We start from the raw sequence: 24,240 nt of genomic DNA, 5'->3' as shown, positions 1-24,240 counted from the left end.
ATTGTCCAAAACCAGAATATATGTTGCAAAATGATACCTTAAAATATTCCTGTCCCATTGAATCCTGCATTGAGTGCATTACCAGCATCATTTACTGACCAGAATGTAGGCCTACATGAAGAAATATAAGCTTCTATGCTTCCTTAAGGTTCATGGATACAAGCGTCAGCCAAATGAAAGGTAAATGTAAAGTAGCTAATGGTGATTTTACTTTCCAGGCCATTTCAGCAACTTCAAACTGCCTTTTATGCATCTAAAGAAAGAGGCTTTTTTTCATTACTTGATAAAAAATATTTCATGCTTTATCTCCTGTTGCTAATTGCGCTGAACCCTACACTTTGCCTCGCTTTGCTCCATAGTACATCTGCATACAGCTTGTACAAGCCCTTTGTGTTGCAAGGGTTAAATGCAAAGTTGGTGAAGCTTCTTTTAGTTTCTATGCGCCCGGCTGCTGGAATATTGTGTCAAACTGAATTAGGTCTGCCTCATGGTTACAATTTATTATCAGACAAACAGCACTCTTACGAGAAGAAGGTCTTTGTTTAGCAAACAGTTAAGTTGGATACATGTATCATGTTTGATGGTTAAGAAGCGATTAGAAATACAAAAAATGCAGCTCAACAGGGTCAAATAAAGACATTTCTGGGCTTTGTGATATCTATAAGAGGGTTGACATGCAAACATTGCTTCTGTTTTACCTGCACAGGTCCCGTGCTGTTGCCCTGTGGATGGAGGTGGAGGTGTGCTCTGGTCTTCCACACCTGTTTGGACTGTAGGTCTCGAGCATAGATCACCTCCGCTTTTTCCTTCCCCACTAGACTGAGGCGGCGCAGGGCAAAGACAACACCGTCCCCGTTCACCCCGAAATCAGACGAATCTCCAACCTCCATCCACACCTTCGCTCTACCGCAGTCCATAAAGCTCACTAAGAGAAAAAAGAGAGGGAAAAATACATCAGCATGAGGGGAAAAAACCACCAATCAGCGGTGTGATGCTTTGGTAAGGAAAACACTCACCAGCGGGGTCATGTTCATATGGTCATTTATTTTTCTTAAAGACGACACACTTGTTTTGTGTTGATTTCTGGATGATTTTCTTTGAATATTTCAACCAATCATAAAAAAAGCTGATCTATCCCAAAGGGCCAGAAACCACTCCCTGTGAACCTAGTTGTATGGACAGGGGAATGTTGCTACATGATGATGTCATTTTGAAATACTCTTTGATTTTATCTGGCTGTTAATTATTTAACCATCATCGCAAAAAAGATACAGATTGGATGTGAAGCTGTCAAACAGAGCAGGTTTTTTCACTTAAAACAGTTGGAGAGGAAATTTACAGAGGCTTATAACAGGTTGAGGGAAAAAAAGAGTAGATGCTGGAGTAACAAAAGAAAGAAGTGATGTAAAACAGGACTTAGAGGAAAGATCGATAGACCTGGCCAGAGAGTGTATTCTGCCCATAAACCCCAAAGCTGAAGATGGGATTTGCCAAGGTAAAACCATAAATGGGCAGGAACAGGAGCAGCTTTCAGCAGCAATTGCAGGCTTTTCTATCCCTGCAATTTTCTCCTCTCTATTTGTTCGCCAAGTTTAGCCTACTTCAGAGAGGAAACAGCTTTGTGATGCCTGAGGGGGGGAGGTGCGCGGCCCTGTGACTGCATTACCAGAAATCATTGCAAGTTTGTCCGTAGTGTGATTTGAGCAGACACAGCACACTCATGCAGAACAAAGCTGTCAACGGCAAATGTCAGCTCATCACAGTCGGCACATTAACACCAAGCCAGTGCCTCCAGAACAGCTTCCTTCTCAGTGCGGGGACAGACGGAGGATCACAGCACGAAAGGCAGGATGGAAATGAGGAATAGATTTCCACAGAAATGTGAAATGTTTTGATGCTTACATTTTCAACTCAGCCTCAGAAAAACTCTGCAGTACAGTTGATTCCAGGACACAGCTAAGTTCCCAGAGCCCATGGGACATCTATAAATGGCTTGTTTTGTCCATCTTAAAACGAATACACTACATTTACAGGAATACAAAACAAACAAAACCAACAATTGTTGGCTTTATAAATGACTTTGACATTGAATGGATAATTAAAATAACTAATAAACGGTCCAAGCAGTAGGGTAAGCGTTAGTAGCATTAGCACATCTGGCTCCTTTAACTATAGTGTATGTATTTATGCTGAATTTAGCTAAAGCCTTTATAGTTGAAAGTAACCAAAGTTATGAAAGATTTGTAATATATTTTTTTATGGCTGAAAAAATACTGCAATTGTAAGTCTATTTTGAGTTAATGTTTTGACAGCATATTGATGCCACATGTAGACTATGACATGTGGAAGTAGACACAGCTCATCTATAACGGAATTCCCAGTTCCAGACGGTTACGATGAGAAGCTTAATGATATAAGTATTAACTGACAGATTTTATTTGTAGATTTTCTTCCTTAACACAGTGGATAAAAGTGCCAGATAAAAAGCAGAGGTCTGTGAACATAACCTGAACAATAATGCACATTCTTTCCTAACGAACAGCCTAATGCTGGCTTTGTGAAGCTGAACTTGTGCACTGTGCATAAATCATTAAAGCCTGTATCATCTAACCCAATCCAGCAGACAGAGAGTCCTGAAGAGGAAAATGTTTCATGAATTTCAATTAAATTAAGATGACTCCAGGGCCAGCATGGTCATATAGGAAGAAAGAAAATATAATTTCCTCGACTGCGTTGGCGCTCATCATGGTCATTGTACTTCAATAATGCATTCTGGCATATCATCATAAACTAGCAGAGTTTTCCCTCATATAGAATGAGGGAAAATATAGAATGGATGTAAGCGATTCCCCTGTATACTACATGTGAGTTAATTTACCTTGAGCAACATCCATTTGTTTGCCTTTTTTTTTTTAAAGCTGCCATATAAGTTAGTAGCAAGTCAAGTTTTTGTATATCACGAGAACAGCATGGATGCTAATAGAGTGGTTCAGTGATGAAGCAAGGCTTCCCTCGAACGAAAAAAAGCATTTGGTTATTTTTAAAGAAATGTTGAATGTTGGAAAAAATACAATCCGTGGCAAGCACACATTTATGATAGACATTTTGTTTAAGAGGATAAAGTAATAAGCTAACTTTAGGCTAACAGCTAACTACATCGAATGATTCCACGCCACCACCGCTAAGCTTAAAGAGACTAATGTTCAACATGATGACGTTTAGCAGTCTCATTTAGTCACTTGTTACTTACTGCTGTTGTTATGAGACAGAGGCTTCGGACATTCTGTAGTCGGGTATTTTCTGATGAATTGTTTGTCATAGAACAAAATGTCTAATCTTTTTAGCTTGTGTTAACTACATACCCTATTTCAGGCATCCAACCGGAAAAACGTTAAAAAAAATGTTGACTTCACGGAGAGAAGAGCAAAAATTGTAACTTTTTTTCTGGGTTTTAGGACGATCGAAATGCCTCTGACTCGTTTAGATACAGATTTGTCGCAAGCAGAGCTTAGCAACTAGATATTTTGCCTACAAGGGGACGAGGTACAAATGGCACAGGTTGTAACCCAACCCTAGTCTGCACTAGTTGTAAAACATAACGATAAAATATCCATATTTATTTCGACACTAAATACTCACTAATACATATTTGATGTCTTTTAATGGCTGCCTTCCCACATTCAGAATGCCAATTTATTCACCTTTCCTCGGCTGGTAGAAACACACTTTATTCACAGTTTATTTTTAGTAGGGTTGTGAAAGTCCATTTGAAATGTGCTTGACGGCTGGATGGAAATAGCACTTATGAGAAAGGACAGACAGGAAGAGGGACAGACAGAGAGAGGGAAACTAAGAGGGGGTGACTGCGGAAAACTAACCACTAAGCACTGCAGAGATTCCCTGAAGTGTGTGTGTGTGTGTGTGTGTGTGTGTGTGTGTGTGTGTGTGTGTGTGTGTGTGTGTGTGTGTGTGTGTGTGTGTGTGTGTGTGTGTGTGTGTGTGTGTGTGTCTGTGTGTGTGTGTGTGTGTGTGTGTGTGTCTTGACTCTCCATATTCCTGCTTTCCTTATTTGTATCGTATCTGAGTACAACGTGTACAGTGTAAATCAAATTGTTTCAACACAATAATGTATGAGCAGCTTGTTATCATATGAATCCCATGAGTTCTCTGTGATTTGTGGTGCTAATCGACAACCTGATGAAACAAATGCAAAATGCATCTCTAACATGTTCACGAAATATGAAATAAATACCTAGGCGGAAAGCTCTTTCTTCATTTCTGATTCTTTCACATGGTCTGTGCTTAAAAAAAGATAACACTGCTGTTGAGTTTGTGGGAGAGAAACTACCTGGAGGGAACTTTGAGATGTTAGCCTATGCAGACCATTTACTTACAAAAAAACCTATACAACACCCTACAGGAAAGGGAAACCCCCCAAAGCAGAATAGGGTCATTTTTAACCAAAGAAATGACTTGATGGAGTTTTATTCCTCTTGGAACATCTTTACAGAACATTTTCTGTTCAAACAAACTCAACAAACGATAGATCACAGATATCTTAATGTGTTCTTTCAAAGCAGCCCTGAGCCCTGAGCTTTCTTTGACACAATGTATAAGATGGAAAGATCTACTTCCTTATAAATTCACATCGTGTCTGTATCTTCTAAATACTTTCAGCCTCCAGCCCTCCTGTGATCATGAATCAAATCAAACAAGCTGTAAAGGAACAATTATTTTCTGACTTGGCTTTTGAACGCATACATGCCTTGACAAGATGGAAGTCACTTTGAGGCATTTTGAGGTTGAGAACCGCTGACAAAATATGAAGCAGTAACAATCTCTCAGAACGTATCTTATCCATCTGAACAAAGTGCCTCAGATTGGATTAAATAATGGATAAGGACAACTTTGTATTAGCGGTCTCATAACCTATGTGACTACATGGTAGTAGCTGTAGGGGTCAAAGTATCCCTTAGTCAGGATTATGTAGAAAAAATATATTTTATCCGATTTTTATTTAAAACTGGCAGTTTGCCGTTTAATTTGCTTGACAACTGCGAATGTAAGAATAGTACTTTTTATTTTGAGCTCCAATTGAATAGGCTTATTTCCAAGCTGCTTGATTTGACAAATAGAAAAAGAACTAAAGCCTTAGAATCTGTCGTGACACTGAAATAGTCTTTACACAAAAGGTGTTTGATGAAACAACTTAACTTGAATTAAATATTTAGTTAGGGTGATTACATAGAAATCTTTTCCTTCTATTGTCAATAGACTTGACAGTTTGGCTTACAGGAAATATCCTTTTATGTAAAATTGGAAAGGGTTCCTCCTCAGGCCAACATGAATCTGCTCCATACATTTCATGCTAGTTAGAGTTTCTTTACTGTTGGCCCAATGGTGGTGATAAATTCATTCCTATCATCTGGCGGACAACATTATCTTCAGCAAATTAGCACCAGGCAATTGGTTGTTTGAGTAAACTTGAATTTGTTGAAGGATAAATAAGACCCAGAATTGGCACATCAATGCGCCAAAGCCATGAGAAAACACCATATTGCGGTGGTGGGGGACGTAAAGGTGAAATATTTTGAAAAGGACGGTTTTAATCGAAGCAGCAGAGGTGAATGTATCGTGATTTTCTAATACTAGTAGGTCTAAATCTCTCAATCACTGGATCCTGCACTTCCTACAATGCAAGTCACTGGATTCTTTTCAATAGACCCCTTCTATCTGGTTAATCATATCTATATATCCTTTGCCCTGCGTGGAGAGGTTTTTGTTATCAAAGGTTATTCAAGTGCAAGCTGAAATATCCACGATGACATCACCAAGACATCAGTGCTATCATTTGACATTTCTAGTTTTATCTCAGTTTAATTTTCTTTTAAAGCTGGCTAATATTTCTTTAAAATAAGTTTCATATTTTGAATTTTTGTTTTTTATTGGTTTTAGCAACCAAATTGTTCAGTTATTTTTAAAACATGATGATTCATGACTTGCCATAACTTTGTAACTTAAAAAAAAAAAAATGTTTTCCATAAATAAAAATTATTAAGGTTATTATCTTTATTGTCTTAGACTTGGACATCTTTCCCCAGAGCCTCAGAATTTATAATATAAAAAGGCTCAAAATGAGTGGCCCTTATTATTATGTCAAGCACATCAAGCAGCCTGATCATTGTGTGCTGCTTAACATAGTTGTGATGGCCATGAAGAAGAAACACCAACATCACGTCGTGATCCGACCAACAACATGATGCATTGCATTTATTTTAGGAAGGGAAGATTTATTGGTGCACCTGAAATACAAAAGTGAGCCGCACCAATGAAACTCAAAAGTGATTCTCAAGTCCACTACCCCTCTATTGCGCTGAAACATCCTCCACTCTCTCTGATACTTCACCAGCTCTGTGTAAATGCTCATACATTATCCATGGTCATGTTCAAAAACACTAATGCTGCTACATGATGTTGGAGTTGTCTTCTTTGACTACCCACCTCCTCCCCCTTTTTCACTTCGCAATATAGAGGAATTGGGTCAGAACTAAGCATGGGGCTTTGAGAGTTGCTGGGCAGCAGTGGGTGGTTCCCAGTTCATCCTCTCATATTCAGATAGCTCAGCATAACAACATGCACTGACATTTCTACACCAACACACTCAGCGGCGTGCACAGATCAGAGCGTAACTGCAGCTGATGGGGCAAACAGTGAGATGATTAAGTTTAACTTTGTTCTATCCTATTAGCTAAACTAATTGAATCTTTTTTGCACACAAACATTCAACTATAAAGTCTTCAGACATGTTGCGCTTGCTGTAGGGAACGCAGTGTTATTCTATTCGTCAGTCCAAATATCCGTCTTGAAACATCTCATAAACTACTGGATGGATTTTCATGCAACTTGGTCCCCAGAAGATGATAATGAGGGCTGTCAACACTGCGTTAAATGTGTAGACCTTAACACATTAAAACACTAATTAATACATATTATTCACATTACCAAGTTTGACCCAAATTTCCTCACGTAATTCAAGTGCAGATGTCTACCATGAATTGCACGGCAGTGAAAAGGCAAAGGATTCAGATAAGTTGTCGCAAGCTACATGTATTACACTGACTGAAGACACATTGACATCAGTAATCCATCACTACCTCAGTGTAGCATCACAACTATTCCATGAAAAATGGCAACTACACTTGTTTACTATTGGTCTGATGAAAATGGAGGAGAGGTTTTTTGTTAAAGCATGCACTATCTAGTTTCTTGCAGTTGCACAGGATAGGGAGAGTGCGGACAGGATCACCACTGTAGGAAGGGCGATTCTTGGACTATGTAGCGGCACCAAAATAAATACTGTAGAAGCTTATACTAGGGGAATTGAGAGGACAATCACAGTCAATGATTTAGTTAAATGTTGTAAAGTTGTCGGACTTCATGACAATAATTCAGAATCCATGTTCTAACAAAGTAAAGAATCCACTGATTTATTTTACAGTTTGTCTTGCATTTCTTTACTACAACACCACGTGTATTTATTTATCATGATTAATCGCAAATCATTATCTTGATTGACACAATAACATTTTTATAATCGATTGACACCACTTATGATAATGGATATCCAGTAAAACATTTCAAAATCTTTTATATCGATTGCCACTACCTTGTGTACAACCATCCCATAGGATGATGGCCACTGTCGTCATCCTTTAACGCTTTCTCTAGCTCCAATCCAATAATATGAGTCGAATACTCTGGTTGGATAACTAAATATCTGCAAAGTTAAAGCATTGCCTTAGCTGTACTTTGTGATTCATGAAAGGCTAATGAATTTTTTATGTAAATATTTTTTGGGGAAACAAAGTATTGGCAGAGGAAAGGCAGTGAGATAAACGAATGTAATCACATAAATGGGTCTGACAGAGTGAGACTGCTGGTGGAGGCGTGTTTTCCAAGAAAGCTAAACCTGAATGTGCCACACAAGAGCAGCTGATCAATACTACACCGGGATCTGATCAATATCCTCACTGGGGGAAATAGGGCTCATAGTAGTGGACACACAAACACACACACACACACACACGCACGCACGCACGCACACACACACACACACACACACTACACACTATACACTACAGGCCTTATATCATAAAGGGGAAGATGGGATAGAAAAACAGGACAGGGCAATAGATAAAAACAAGTGATATGAGCACAGTGTTTTCCTCACAGTGTTGGAGAGAACATTGCACTAATGTACCAGTGTGTCAGGTTGGCAGCGCCTCGGGGTGTGTCACTGCTCCCACAGCACTGCCAACTTTTCACTGGTCAGATGTTTTATAGGAAAACACATCTGAGCAAAAAATGGTAAGAAACTCTAGTCACTATGACCTAATGTGATTACATATTTATAATTAGACATTTTATTTTTGATATACCAGAAACAATCGTTTGTGTGAGTCATAGTTTGTGGTTTTACAGGAGGTCAGCTATTCTCTATGTGCTAACAACAAGATGCCAAGTAGAAGCTCAGTGGGTAGAGCTGGCAGCCGTATACTGGGGTTTGATCCCCATGCGGTGGAGTCCCTTTGCTGCGCGTCTTCCCCTCTGTCTCCCTACTTCTCAACTGCACTATATAAAGGCACTGGTTCCCCAAAAAATGCTTTTTTTAAAAAAAAGAAGAAGCTAAGCACTAACAAGTTGAGTTGAAATGATCCATGGCAATTAAGGCCCGGTCTGTCAATGCGACTCAGTCTGGCTTTTTTTGATCCACTTGATCCAGAGGGTGTCTTTTTTTTGTTGCTTCTGGCATCTTTTTGCGGCTGCTCCGAGGGCTTCCAGTTCAAATATTTTATCTTTCCAGAAAAAAATCATTGGTGAAGTCAATGAAGACATTAGAGGAATAGCTTGGTTTTGGCCGTGTCTTTCAGAAAGACATTATTGCAACAAAAACCGAAAGGCTAACTTCTTTGAGCAGATAAGCCGGACGCACATTGGACATTGCTGCCGGTGAGTTTTATTCTTGTATTTTGATACGTGGATTGCTCTCCTCCCTCTAATGACCCTCTAAGCTCATTCATTGAAAATGTATAAGTAAGCACCTTCTGATTTGTTGTAATGTTGAAAAAACGTTATCAGAGCAATATATAGTAGCACAATTAAATAATTAAAGGCAAGAGGGCGATGCTACTTTGTCATCCAACGTTATACATTATCGGGATGTTGCATCGAAAAACATTCTTTTTTACTAAACGGCAGAGGCGATCTATTGTGCATCACATTTTGATGGTAATAGTTTTAAGTTAGGGGCTGACATAGAACATAAACCCATGAGATACTTGCAATACAGTACATTGAAACACAAACAATATCATAAGTAAATGAGACCGGATGTGCAGGTCTGTTTAGCATTGTTTAAGATGTTACAGTGGGAATGGAAGGAAATTTTGGCCAGATGGCTCTGAAGAGGCAGCCTGATGCCAGTAGCTAGAAGGAGTCCGTCTTTCTCTCCACTGCATGACTGTTTTGTGTTGGTTGTTTGTGGTGCATGCTTGTGATTCTTGTTCTTCTTCATGATGAAGTTGGACTATGATGCAATAATGAATGCACCATTACCTTTCCTGTCTCTTCTTAAGAAACGTGTGCAGCTGGGCTTGTAAATTTCAAATACCTTTTATTATATATAAAAATAACAACAATAGGGTTTAAGGAAATACTGGAAGTAGCAGGCTCTCTATGTTGGGATTTAAAGTCATTTATTGGCTAGAGCACCAACACATTCTACGTTATTAGCTCAGGGGCGGGACATCTCTAAGCAGTTGACCAAGAACAAAAGAGCAACCCAGCCATCCAATCAGAGCTGACTGGGCTCTGGTTTCAGACAGAGGGTGAAAAGAGTCAGTATGAGAAAAATAAAGACTTTTTGAACATTAAAGAATTGAAACATGTCACAGTAGTTTTGAACATTAAATAGATAATTGGTTTTGAACTATTGAAAAATAAAGGAGGTTACTAAAATATAATGAATCCTGAGGGAAACATAAATGTTGAAATACTGCCTTATAAGTACACATTTGTTGTTTGGCTTTATGAGCTGTGAGAATAGGATAAACATTGTGCTGTTGGACTGTCCACACAGAGTGACAAACATCAACTACGGCCATGAGAGTAAAGCAAACAGTGTTGATCCAGTGTGATTAAACCGTAGACTTTGACCTGAGGGATTTATCCTGTCTAATCTGCGAACAAAACACACAAGTCATCAAACATTTGGGAGACCAGTCCATATTTTAATCTCAATATCAAGGCATTAGTGGAAACATTTTAAACACTCCTGTTACATGGTGCAGCAGTGTTGTGTGGCTTAACATACTAGCAGGTAGAAAGACATACATCTACATAAAGAAACACACGAATGAACCACATACACAAACAAAATCCAACAAAGGTTAAAAGTCAACAAAGAGAAACAAACAGGATTAAAGCCTCTCAAGTGATTCTTCTTAAACTATTTTCTGTCTGCTAAATACTCACACACACTGCTGAACTTGGTATTCTTAATGCAAGCATGTGTGTGTATCTGTGTGTGTGTGTGAGTATTGTGGTGACAGCTGGGTGTTGCTAGATAAACTGTGTCTAGGAGCAAAGCCAGAGGCCAACTTCTCTTTCGCTCTGTCAACCCAACCCCAGCAGACAGGGAGTAAGGAGATGATAATATTTCATGAATTTAAATTAAATTAAGATGTTGCCAGAGCCAGTATGGTTCGAAGAGAAGAACAAAATGTCATTTCAACGACTGCGTTGGCCCTCGTCGTAGTTATTGTACTTCAATAATGCAATCAGGCATATCATACCATCATCAACAAGCAGAGTTTCCCCACACGAGGAGCTGTTTTCATATCACATGGATGCATATGCATATAGAAGATTCTCACATGTGGGGAAAATTAAGCGTTAGCATCATTTAGGGCAAAAACAAAGTTTTGTTCTGAAGGATATATTCCACATATTAAAACAACACCATATGAGGAGAATATTTAACTCAGAGAAAAGTCAATATGGTAACTTCTATATGCAACCTGCAAAAGCACCACTGAGATTACTCTTATCATTTGTAGTCAAAGCCCAACAGACTGATATGGATGTAATGTGTGAGTCCACACAGAATCAGCACTGGAATGTAAATGGTAATTGGATTGTATTTAGTGTATAATTTAGTCTTTACGACCCCTTAAAGCACTTTACATTCTACAAGTCTGATTCATCCATACAGAGCAATGTGCCGCTTGCTTGAGGAAGCCAACATTCACATTGGCCATGCCATCTGGATCCACTCAGGGTTAAGTATCTTTCCCAAGGATACATTGACATGTTGACTGCAAGGGCCAGGAAAGAACACACAACCTTCCAATTGGAAGATCACCGCACTACCTATCAGCCACAGTATGTGTGTGAGCCTAGAAGAGCACAAACACACTGCTAGGCAGAAGAAGAGCTGTGTTTTTATACATGTCAAATATGATTAGCTAGCAAGTCGCCAACAAATCTCTGAGCATACACACCTGCCAACAGTATCAGCAGGACAGGAGTTTCAAGATGCTTTGTAGAGTAACTGCAACATGATAAAAGCCACGCCCAACACTAACGGCTCCTAAAGCTAGAACACTTGTTTATTTCTACATTAAATAAGATACAACAGCTGCCAGGCCAGCACTCACTCTATCCTTCCAATTATATGTTTTTCCCTACTAAGGTAAAAGTTTCAGCTGTACAAACATCTTTGCTTTTCCTTGAAGTCTCATTGGAATTTGCCTTATTTATTTTTACTAAAATAGTATTGGAACACCAGGGAAGGTCATTATATTCCAAGATATCCAAAATAAATGACCTAAAAGATTAAGTATGTAGTGTTCCCCCACCCTAAACTTAAGACATCTCAGTCAAAAACAATTCTCCCTCACTAGTGGAATGCACAGGGTTTTTTATCGCCATTACGGTTCACCCCTGGCAATTTTCCCCGCTATCACCTAGCAACTGTCCCCTGTTCAGAAAGTCCCTTAGTGAGCGGAAGCCTGTGCCCACCTCCTGAAAGAGATAACACTGGGAAGCATGCAAAATCAATCAGTGCGGCCCTGAAAGGCCAATATGTTGCTAATAAACACACACACAGGCGGAGGGGATGCTGAGCTGGCAGTCAGCTGTACAGTCTATATCTGCATTTCACACAGTGTCAGGCTATTACCATGTGAAGATAGATGGATAAGAGCAAGGCCGCAGCTCCACCTCTATCACCGCTGCTGTTCACACATCTGTCCACTCGCTTACACGCCCGGCCTTCATGCTCAGCAGCCAGCAGCACTAATGCACTGCTATATACAGTATGTTGCAGGGCAAACACACTTGACACATGGCTGCAATCCAGCTCAGCTAAGGAAATAAACCAGCTTGTTTTTTTATTCATACACTTAAATCATTTTAGAGAACAGTCAAGACTGCTGATGTTTCATTTGTGTCTATGAAAAGAAGAAGAGGGGCTTTTTTTATCATATTGGCACATGTTTTAATGTGTTATCGCGTTAAACAGGGAAATGACTTTGACAATCAGATGTTTTTTAAATGTTGTCAGACTTTTATGACTAACCATAAATGCCTTCTGCTTATAATATTATGCAAACCTTGAAATGTCTATATGCTGGCTGGTCTCTATGGATCGGGACAACCACCACATGATTGTGGAACATTGAGGGTTAACTTACTTTATTTAGTAAGTTAAAGCAAGGTTTGCCTCTGTATGATTTTAGGGCTCCATCATCTGTTAGCATCATAGTAATGGTGGTACTAATTACTTCCTCAATTGGTAGCAGCAGCACATGATCTGTGTCAATCCTTTTTTGGTGACAATGTCGTTACATGTTGATGAAATGTTATCTGAATTTGCACATCTTACTTGTATAATTGGTATTTCTGTTTTAATGTAACTGTAACATTTGACAACATGTGTATCATACGCTAACATTTTGGATACAGTCGGAAGCCCTTGAACGACCTTTTATCTGCTATCCTATGTATGTCAGGGGTTTTTCTAGAAAATAAAGTATGAAGGCGCTAACATCACTTCCGGCCCAAATTATGGCCCCGCCCACTTTACGGGGAAAATAATAGTTTCTTCATGTCTTAGGGCTGCTGAGTCATATATTGCTCCTCAAACAACAAATACATCCAGAGTTACGGTTTCTCTACTTCGTCTACAGAAAAAAGTAGAGTAAAAGAAACAATCTAATTCAGTTATCTTGTTTTAAGTGTAAGCCTGCTGCCTACCTCACAGATGGTGCTCGCAGTATGGTAGCAGCAACAATACTACCATACGAGCATATATAAAAATGATCAAACTTCATGTCAATAATTCAGAAATCTTGTTATTATAAAGGAAAAGGCCCTCTGATTTATCTCACCAGTTTGTCACGCTTATTACAACACCACACATAATTGCTTTATCTCCCCCCAGAAAATACAAGTAAATGCTAGTATTTTGAACATGTGATTAATCATCAGATTATAGTTTTTTCTAAGGGTGTGCAGTGTATCTTTCTGCTTCATGTTGGTGCATCAACATAAATTAACACAATCTCTGCAAATCGCTGACTCGCTCCGAGATATAAATCTGCTTTATGATTGTGATATAAATCTGCTTTATGAATGAGATATAAATCTGCTTCCACAGTGGATTTTCAATTTAACCCTATCACACACACACGCGCACACACACACACACACAGAGTGAGTGCTAGTGAGCTGGCAGCCAGAGTACACAGTGAAGTGGTTTAAGGAGAGCCTCATCTGTTTCCCCTACAGTGCTGGACAGAGAATCGATATCTGTAGCGAAGATCTGCGACAACTGCTGATTGTCCTGCTGGTCTCTCACAGATAAATGAGATTTACTTCATTATACTGCTTTATCTAATTGTAGCAGCGCCAGTACGGAACCACAAAATAGCCTCTGGAGAAATTAGACTGGCCACTGGTCCTACGCTCGCAAAGTATTTTTCCAATTCATTTTTAATAGAGCCATTCTACAAACTGTCCATGTATAACGGCACAGCAGAGATGGGCCACTACTCTGACGGTCGATAATACCTGTGAAATACTGTCTGGTATGATGTTTTTTATTTGTATCAACTAGGTGTTAGACATGAGATGCTTGGAGAGACCGCAGTTATTTAGTTAAAGGCCCCGAGTCCCTAAACAACAAAGTTCTGAGTGGATGTGACAAGGCCTTCCCCAGTAGGCACTGCTAAGACTTTTATCCATTCATTATCTATGATACAAACAGCCACAATGGCTCGTCATAATAAACCACAGAACAAACACACAAGTATACCCTATATATTTGGGGCAGCAGCAGGGAGTAGGCATGGGAACTGGAATGTTTCCGATTCATAGCCTCGAACAGACCAAAGAAAAGAGCGTGAACTGTTACTTGAAGAGGTACCAATTCACTTTTTAACAATTTTTCCCTACTCTTCTGGTAAGTATTGACTTTCATCCATGTCGGAAAGATTCGCAGAAACAATAAATTAAAATGGGTAACATAATACAAGTAGTATGTAGTGCGGAGTATCACATCTCAGTATTATTTGGTTCCTGACAGAATGTGTCTGTAAGCCAGGGCTGCCCGATAATGACATTTTATATTTATTGGCTTATAAACGGTATAAGTGGTATTCATTTCATTGTTGATTATTACTTAATTCATTCTGTCTCAGTGATATGTATAGAGGCTTTATTGTTTAAATTGAAAGGGGCCCTATTAAGAAGGGTTTTCCATTTCCTTTAGTGTGTTGTATAGGTTTCTGTGCATGTAAATGGTCTGCAAGTTCTAAAATCCCCAAGTTCCCTCCAGAGGGAGTTTCTCTACCACACTCTCCCCCCTGCTTGAAACACCTCCATTGGACTCCATTGTTTACTTCCATAACGACACACTATGTAACACTCGCGCTTCTATTGGGTCGCACTCCAACTCATTGTCATTGATAGGCTAAGGGGCAGGACATCTCTAATGGGTTGACCAATCACAACAGAGCCAGCCAGCTAACCAATCAGAGCAGGCTGGGCTCTGGTTTCAGACAGAGGGGGAAAAGAGGTGCTGCAGCACAGGCAGTAACAGAAAAATAAAGAGCTTTTTGAACATTAATGCATGGAGACGTATCACAGAAGAGAGACAAAATACAAATATGAACCTGAAAATGAGCATAATGTGTGAATTCTGAAACTTTTAACTGACAAAATTATGAGTGATTTGACCTGTTAATCCTGGTAACATTGCATGCATACTGTACAGCAGCCAGTCTTATTCCCTTTTTGCAGGACCCTGCTTCAAGCCAAATACCAGTTAAAATTCGGCACACAATTCTCTGTAGCCCCCATCACAGAGACAAAGATTATTACACCGGAGAGCAAAAGAAAGGAGAGCAATAAGGCAAAAAAAAAAGAAAAATGAAAGAATGGAGAGAGAGAGAGACACACAGACAGCCGGGGGGGAACTGGGATCTAAAAGCCAATGAGACAGTGAAGATCTCCACTTTTAGATCTGAGCTTGAGCAAACATGAGACTACTCCCAATTATCACCTACTGCAAACACACACGTTTGCCTGCTTTGTTCCCCCCCTGTCTACCGGTGGGGCTCTCCTCCCTGCAGGGCTGCTGGCTGTGAATGAATCCATCTCGTCCCAGATAATGAAGCCATTCACAGGTCTGTGCCCTCCTGCTGATCCTCTGCTCCCTGCAAAATCATCCACAGCCACCGCCTGAATTTCTACATGGCCCCGTATAAAGAGCACCAATCTCTGGACTAAGAGAAGCTTTATGCGGAAAAAAAACCTTTTATCCAGTACAGGAGGAGCCATTTACACTTGTCACACATATCTACGTGCAACAGACCTCTCCAGGGGCAGCGCTGCTGGGAAATGTTGCAGGTAGAGACTTTTATGCAACCTTGCATTAGGTTATATGATGCAAAAATGGAGGTAAAAAATAACTGTTTATAGGGTTGGAGGTGGGGTAAAGTTCATTTTGGAAGTTCACTTAGAATAAACGCAAACACTCTACTAAATTGGAATACTTTTTTTGTTTACATCACTTTTATTTATATTCTTTACATTTGCGTGATCCATCATAATCCATGCTTTTTCATATCAAATCTAATCGGACATTGTTTTGGACAGTTTTCAAACCACATTTATTAGTCATATGAAAAACTTAAATGAAGTTAATCCCAAAGTAAATAAGAATCACAAATATAATTTGTGTTTTACTCATGTCGTTTTATTACAGAATTCCTCCAATCTGATTTAAAGTGTGTAATTTCTGCTGGCATGGTTTAAATCAAAGTAAATCTTGTAGTCTTGTAAAGCAGATTTATCTCCAAATGTTAATGTGACACTCTGTCTTCAGTTTTAATATCTGCCCCCAATGTCTGACTGAGATGGAGCTCAGTCACCCTCAACAAAAAATAAGTTAACTTGCGCACAACCAATTCAGCACTGAGCCGGCAAAGGCTTTAGGCTCAACTTCTGCAACAGCTTTAGACAAAATATGTTTAGCCCACGTGGGATACAAATGAGAACAGATAAAAAATCCAGTTTGAGTAAGACAATGCTCAGGGGTTCTGAGATGATAAACACGTCATGGAGGCTTTGTTTGGAATGACTAGTACATTTAGTTCCTGAGGCATCTTTTTACTCTTTAGCTAACTTTAACACAGCTGGTAGAACATGCAAGCTGTATTGAAGAGCAGAAGGTAGACCTTTCTTCCTTTAGAGGGGCCCTATTATGCTTTGGTTTGGGTTTTTTATCTTTCCTGTAGTGTGTTATATAGGTTTTTATGCAAGCAAATGGTCTGCAAAGGCTGAAATCCCAACCTGGTAACAGAGGCGCTGCGCTCTTTTACTTAATCGACTCAAATAGAGCCTCAGGCGGCAAAGACAGCTTTGTTTTTACGGAGCTCTGAATAAATAGGGGATGGGTGTCCGGTGGGTCTGCAGGTGGACAAGTGGCAGGCAGCAGGCTTACACTGAAACTGTGATTGTTTAGTTTCTTATACAGCTTTAAGACATGAAGAAACTATAATTTTCCGCTTTGCTCTAATGCAGTATTTTTGACAGAAAGTGGGCGGGCCGAAAGTATGCACCCTCATACTATATTTTTCTAGGAAAACCCTGGACATCACTATGTAACCAGTGTGTTCCTATTGGCTAATGCTCCAATGCTTTGTTTGTGATTGGCTAAGGACCAATCACAACCAATCACAACAGAGCCAGCCAGCTAACCAATCAGAGTTGACTGGGCTCTGGTTTCAGACAGAGGGTGAAAAGTGGTCCTGCAGCACAGGCAGTATGGGAAAAATAAAGAGCTTTTTGAACATTAAAGCATGGAGACATGTCCCAGCAGAGGCACAAAATACAAAGATGAAAATGTGCATAATATGTCTTCTTTAAAATGTGTTAGGATAAATCCATCTTTTTACTCTATGGCTAACTGTTACACCACTGCTAGAAAAATGCAAGCTGTGACAGCGAACGCCACATATTCATCGTCATGGCTATTTGGACAGTAATCTAAAGGAAATACATCTCCAGAAGCAGGAGAGGAGAGCAGGAAGACTCTGACTCAATGCTATGAATACAGAGTTAACCTCATCTTTACAGCCACCCGCCATCACCAGAACATGCATTTAACTCTCCACCTCACTACTTTATGATTTCATCCAAGGCTTTTTCTATCCATGGCGCTATAGTTCTGCTTTAATGGCAGGTTGTGAGTCACACTTTGTGAGTGTACTTGAGACTGTAAGGCTCAGAGTGTTTAGGGTCAACATCTGAGTGAGTGCATGTGAGTAATTATGACCCAAATCTGGAGGCTAAGATTAGAGTCAGTCTGTAGCTATAGTGAGTGTATATGTGGAGCGGACTAAAGTCAGGACATGCACAGTGCGCTCTATAGACACACACAGCCTAATCCTCAGAAGGACAGCTGTCACCCTGTCCTGATTGATCTGCCACACACACACACACACACACACACACACACACACACACACACACATACACATACACATACACACACACACACATACAAACTTCTGACAAACAATGTGGGTGCGGTCTGTTTCCAGCCATATAGCATACAGTTAGATTATGGACGTATGAACGCTGGTTTTGAAATTGCATCATCTTAACATCAACAACGACCCCCACCAACCCACTCCTACTCACCCTATAATCCTCCCTGAGCAAGGCCCCCCCCCCCCCAACACACACAGATGGGAGCCCAGCTCTCCGCATTGGACACTGGAACAAAACATTTGGGTATTTGAAACTTGCAGCACTTTAACCTCCAGCATGTCTAAGTATTGCATCACATCCAATCAAAGCAGTGCGTATTGAAGTGGATAAGATATTCCTACTGTTATATTTAGAGGTGCAGACAAATCAGTATGACACTGACAATTCCCACACTGGAGCACATATTGATTTTACAACATGTAGCTCAGATGCCATGTCGACCAAAATGATAGAGGAGTGTGTGTTTGTGAAGCAGGACAGGGACTTGAACGGTGGCAGGAGAGCCCTAATAGACTGTGACAGGTCCCACTGATTACATTACCCTACTATTAGACAGAAACACACTCCCTTACACCCCGGAGCATACACACACACACACACACACACACACACACACACACACACACACACACGGGTAACACGGTCAATCAGCACAGCAATCGAAAAAATAAAAGTCTAATCAATTCTTTCCGACGCAATCCACCATATAAAGTCATAATGCTGAATGATCAGTACCTTCAAGTGAGTCAATTACTGCAGCCAATACCTCTTTATACAGCCATAGTAAGAGTTTTCTGAAGCAAAACCCCCCCAAAAAACAATACTTTTGTACATTAAAGTGGTTTAAAGAGCCCTTTTTCCATCTGAAACAGTAGAATACTTGAACTTTTAGCCTATGTAAGACCAAATAAAACATAAAAACACTGGATTGATAATGAGCAGTTGTCTGACTATAGGTAAGGGCAGGTGATATGACTTTATATTTATATAATTGTTTAATGTTTTTTTCTGCATTGACGGTATTATGGTGCAGGGTTAAATCCTGAAACCCACAAATGAGTTAGCACTTACTGTTCCCTCGTCTTGAAATCAATTGTTTTTGGTAAGCTGCCCAATGTTTTGTTGAACAATATAAAATACATCAGTAAATACGCCACAGGTGAATGTCTGAAGCTTCTATGTATGTATAAAAACAGTGCTTGCTAACATGTGAGTAAACGAGACTGCTAAACGGCGTCACGATGAACATTAGCTGCCTTTAGCTTAGCAGCGACGACATGAAGCCAGACAACAGTGTTGTAGTTTGTTTACAGCCTGAAGCTTTCTACTTGAACTTTTAATAAAAGAATATATGTTGAAACTATCCTGCTGAATGTTTAGGTATCATAATGTTTGTTTGCCACAAACTGCTATGATTCAAATGCCGATGTTAAAATCCCATTGGCTTTTTGGCTAGGAAGTCCTTACGGTGCTAACCTCTGGGCCGGTGAACTACTGTATATAAAATTGAGTTAAAAGGATAAAGGGATATTCATCGATAGACATGAATGCACAAAAAATCACGAAAATGTTCAATACCAAACCAACGCCATGGACCAAAGACCAACACCGCCTGTAAGCTAAAACGTAATAGCACGTAGCCTTAGTGTCAGTGTTAACAGATGCTGCAGTATACTGTACTGCTGTATGCTATTTGAATTCAGAACACACACCAGTCGGTCATCACTCAATGTTCGGAAGTTCTACTAAATCCTGTTATTCCACTAAAATGTTCGAGCGGTGGGAGACTCAATCCTTTCTGCAAACAGCTCCACCACTCCTACATGCACACACCCATGCACATACACTCACTCACACACACATTCATTAGTCAGATGTGTGGTCAGGCATGCAGCCATCATTCATTTACCAGAAAATGGCTGAGAGACAGAGATGGAGAGGGAGATGGGAAGGAGGCAGAGAGAGATGAATGGGAGGACAGGATTTAGTGTAACATGAAGAACCACAACTGGAAGAACACCCATGGGAGTACACACACACACACACACACACAATCCAGAGTGCACACATTCCAGCCATATCTGTGGAGCTGAGAGTGGCACTGCCTGGGTTTTGTCAGTTTATCACAGAGACGTTATAATGAGAAGCAGAGCCGAAATCTCCTCCTCCACACACACACACACACACACACACACACACACACACACACACACGTAAGTACACAGACAGTTTTTAGAGAAAGTAGTCCTCTCTCTGTCTACACAGCGTGGTTAGTCTGTGGTCCAGAGCTGTCTCTAAGTGGCTTTTCAGTCTTCTTATGCAAGTAATGATGAATAGAATTTGAAAAAGCGGCGAGAATGATCTGATCCGCAACAACAGGAAAAAATGCGGTCATCATTGAGGAAATCTGCCAAAGCATGGCAGTGGCAAGCAGAGATGTAGTTTAGTCTCATGGAGGAAAAGCATAGGACGTGGGTTGTTGACATGTCTGTGAAAAATTGGACGTGCAGAAATAACACATTCGTCTCTACTGTGAATCCCACAATGATTATATTTTTTGATACAGGCATTTATAACAGTGATATAAATTAAGCAGCATATTTTTTCTATATATTTTTTTCTATAGCATTAATCCATTCAGCAGAAACAGAGCAACATATGTCATGTTTGTGTCCTACTCGTGAATTTAGGGCCTCTGCTTTTAACGCTTTGGTCTCCACTATCTCTCGAAGAACAAACCTGGCTCTTAAGCTGTTTAATGTTCCACTTTTTTCACCAGCTAATGATGTCTGAGCTGCAAAAGGCTAAAGAGCTCTGCGGGTGTCCCCTCTGTAACCCCTTTCACACCATACATAGTCACTGGATATTGCTCACGTTAAATTATGAGTAGCGCATTTCCAAAGTTTACAAGACTTTTACAATATTTCTTATGTATATACAGTTCATGTTAATGAAATCCAAAGATTATGTATTATGAATCTAACTCATTTTGACAAGACATTTGCAAATTTGAAAACCATGACCTCAATCAAACAAAATGGGTCAGAAAAAAGTAAATCAACCAGGTTAAAAAGTAAAAAAATATATACCCTTTAAAGCTTTAAAAGTTCTCAAACCTCTACAATTTCTGCCTTTCAACAATGTTTAAGGTAACTCTTTACACACAAGAGGAAGGAAATTATCCAACGGCCTCCTCCCACCAGCAGGACAGAGCTTCACGGCAGACGCACTTGAAAAGGCGGTGAAACTAAAGGTGTGTTGGACTGAGCGTGAGGCATAAAAGCCTTCATAGACTTTTGTAGCAGCAGATGGTGGGACTAAAAAAGACAGATGGCAACTTCCAACAGGTTTATCCTCTTCCAGTGGGCGGGAATAAAACATGCTTCAGGAGAAACCTGCACTTTGGTCTCATTTGTTCGTGGTAGTTCACCATAGTTCACCATAGTTCACCAAAGTCCATCTGACAGAGGTGTACTGATGTTACTGATTATACAGAGAACAACTCCTTCAAAAATTTGTTGTTCACACACACACACACATGCAGACACTCCTCAAGCTCCTCCCCACACACACAGATATGCACACACTCCTCCAGCTCCACCACACACACATATTCTGCTTCACCAACCTCGCCTGACCTCTGACTCACTCCTCACACTGCGGTTTTTAACAGCCAGGGAAATCAGAATGGCATTTAACTCATTTAGACCCGCTCTTGGTAATTTCATCATGCTTTGGCAGAAGAGATTTATTGTGGCTCCATCTCCACATTTTGGCTGAGACAAACACATGCAAATGAATAAGCAACAGTGGTGATGAGCACGAAACAAGATAAAGGATGTCAGATTGGATTTTCAACAGCCAGGGAACAAATGGAAGAAAAATAGTCCTCCTGGTTTACATTTATTATTCCTATAAAATCTTTCAATTTCAGTTGACGTATTACATGTGCAACATATAAAATATATATGTTCATCCAGGTCTTCATTTATATACAACCAATCTGCAATAGTGTGGTTTGGAAAACTCCATGTCTGATGGATGTTGGTTGGTAAGCTAACATTTTAAAGTTTCTTGTTTTTCACCACCATTATTCCACTTATACATAAACACCCTTCTGGTTGCCATGACCGATTATAATTGATGATGATGATGGGAGACGACAGATTGCTTTTAGCCAGTAATGGCTTGAATGAACCCTGATTGGCTGTGACAGAAGGCTCCCTCCTCCTTCCTTACTGACCACTGGTAGTGAAATAAAAGGCTCCTGATTGGTGCTGACAGCAGCCTCCCACCTCCCTGTCATCGGCCCGCTCTACTACATTTAGTAATCTAAATGACTCTTTGATCCGGAGGGATTTTCCAGTGAGTGCACGGCTAAAAATCACTTTCTTCCTGGAGTACCTGACGCAAAAATGAGGTGCCAGATTTGATGCAAGGTTAATTAGAATTTAAAACCAAGATTGAAAATGGTTTACATAATGTAACAATACTACTCAAAGAGGTTCAGTATATCAAATATGGTGTAATGATCACTTTGCAATCACCGAATGACCAAAAAGATGGCTTAGTTGAAAAAGAACCACATCTCTAAAGACAACGTCATTAGCAAAAAAAAAGGTTTTTTGCAATAATCGTGAAAAAATAAATCTGTTGTATGTATTTACGACCTGTTCAACTTGTGTTTACTGTTGTTTTCTTTTAGGCTTTTACCGTGTTATCTAATTGGTATTGATAATTGAGAAATGTCACTATTATTGTAATCGGCAACAAAATTTCTGGTATTGTGACATCCTTATAATCAGAACAATATAATGACTAACACAAAATCTGGTGATAGCCCACTTTTATAACAGGGAAGATTGATTCGAGAATACAGTAAAGATCGCATGTATTCAAAACTTTGACCTGATGAGGGTCATCGTAATCAGTGGCTTCATCATACTGGAACTATAGTCCTCAGATTGTTGTATAACCTTTGCACAAAGTTGAAACATTTACCTCCAAATAGTGCTCAACTTAATCCCCGAAGGCAGTAAGGTAGGGAAATACCACGGTATATAACAGTAATCTGTCAAATGAAGAAGATTTATTCCTTTTCTACTGAACTTGCTATCCATGTAATATATTTAAGGCCGTTGCAGGCAATGTCAGAAACCAATGAGATGGACTATTTTATTACATTGGATTTACAGCATCAGTTTGATGAAGTACCTATCGATCGGATATAGTGTCCATCTGGTTATTTTATCTATAAATCAACCGAATATCCATAATATTTATGATGGCTTTCAGTCATGCTGCCCACCAACTATGTGTTAAGATATTGAAATGTGAAAGTGGTGCTGGTGTAGGGGAAAGTCAAAGCTATATTTAACATAACATGAATAATTTATACCCTGGAGTGGTACAAATTGAGTACTTTCTATAACAAAATGTAAGTTAAAAAAACACTACCGGTACATTAGACTGTAAGCATAAGGACAGCAATAAACATCCCATTGCTTTGACTCTAATATGCCTATTCAAGAAAAAACAATGCAAGAGCAGTAGTCAAAGTCAGAGGAAAAAAGACGGGTGGGACTGATTCAGATACAGAGAGCGCTCTCATTTTCTATCTCGAAGCCCTTCCTGAATCTGGCTGCGAGGGGAGACAGTGATTTATGAGGCTAGAATAAAGTAGGGCAATCCCCCTGCATAGAAAGAGAAGAGAAAGAATCGGGAAAAGCAAAGGGAGGAAAAACAAGAAAAGAGAGTGGGATTTAGAGGGAGGATATGGGGGAGATAAATGTGCTCAGTGTGTGCTGGCGGGGCTTCCACGGCTGACCAGCAGAGCTATCGCTAACTAAAACTTCCTTAATAGGAACGATGGATGGGAAAATGCAAAGGTCAGAGCAGTGAGCCCTGCTGCGCTCCACAGGAAGTACAGGACACACACGCACACATACCGCACACACGTATGCACAAAATCCAGTAGTAAAAATGGACACACATGCAAACACACACAAGTTAAAAATAACATTAAAGGTCCCCTATTATGCAAAATGCACTTTTTGCTGTCTTTTATACATAAATGTGTCAGAAAATACAACCCTCTCTTTTCCTCCTTACCCACATCTC

General features: G+C 39.8%; 1 protein-coding gene across 1 annotated transcript in view; it reads right to left on the bottom strand.

Annotated features, from left to right (window-relative positions):
• LOC134869998 (cadherin-2-like) overlaps nt 1-24,240 on the bottom strand; it is an 83,331-nt gene that overhangs the window by 38,645 nt on the left and 20,446 nt on the right. The window contains exon 3 of the mRNA XM_063891993.1: nt 699-925. Coding sequence (XP_063748063.1) covers nt 699-925 — 227 coding nt within the window. The remainder of the gene's footprint in view (nt 1-698; nt 926-24,240) is intronic.

The sequence above is a fragment of the Eleginops maclovinus genome, chromosome 9, assembly GCF_036324505.1.
Source record: "Eleginops maclovinus isolate JMC-PN-2008 ecotype Puerto Natales chromosome 9, JC_Emac_rtc_rv5, whole genome shotgun sequence".
In the NCBI taxonomy this organism is placed as follows: Eukaryota; Metazoa; Chordata; class Actinopteri; order Perciformes; family Eleginopidae; genus Eleginops; species Eleginops maclovinus.
Note: the sequence above shows the minus strand (reverse complement) of the source record. Positions and strands in the feature narration are given on the sequence as shown.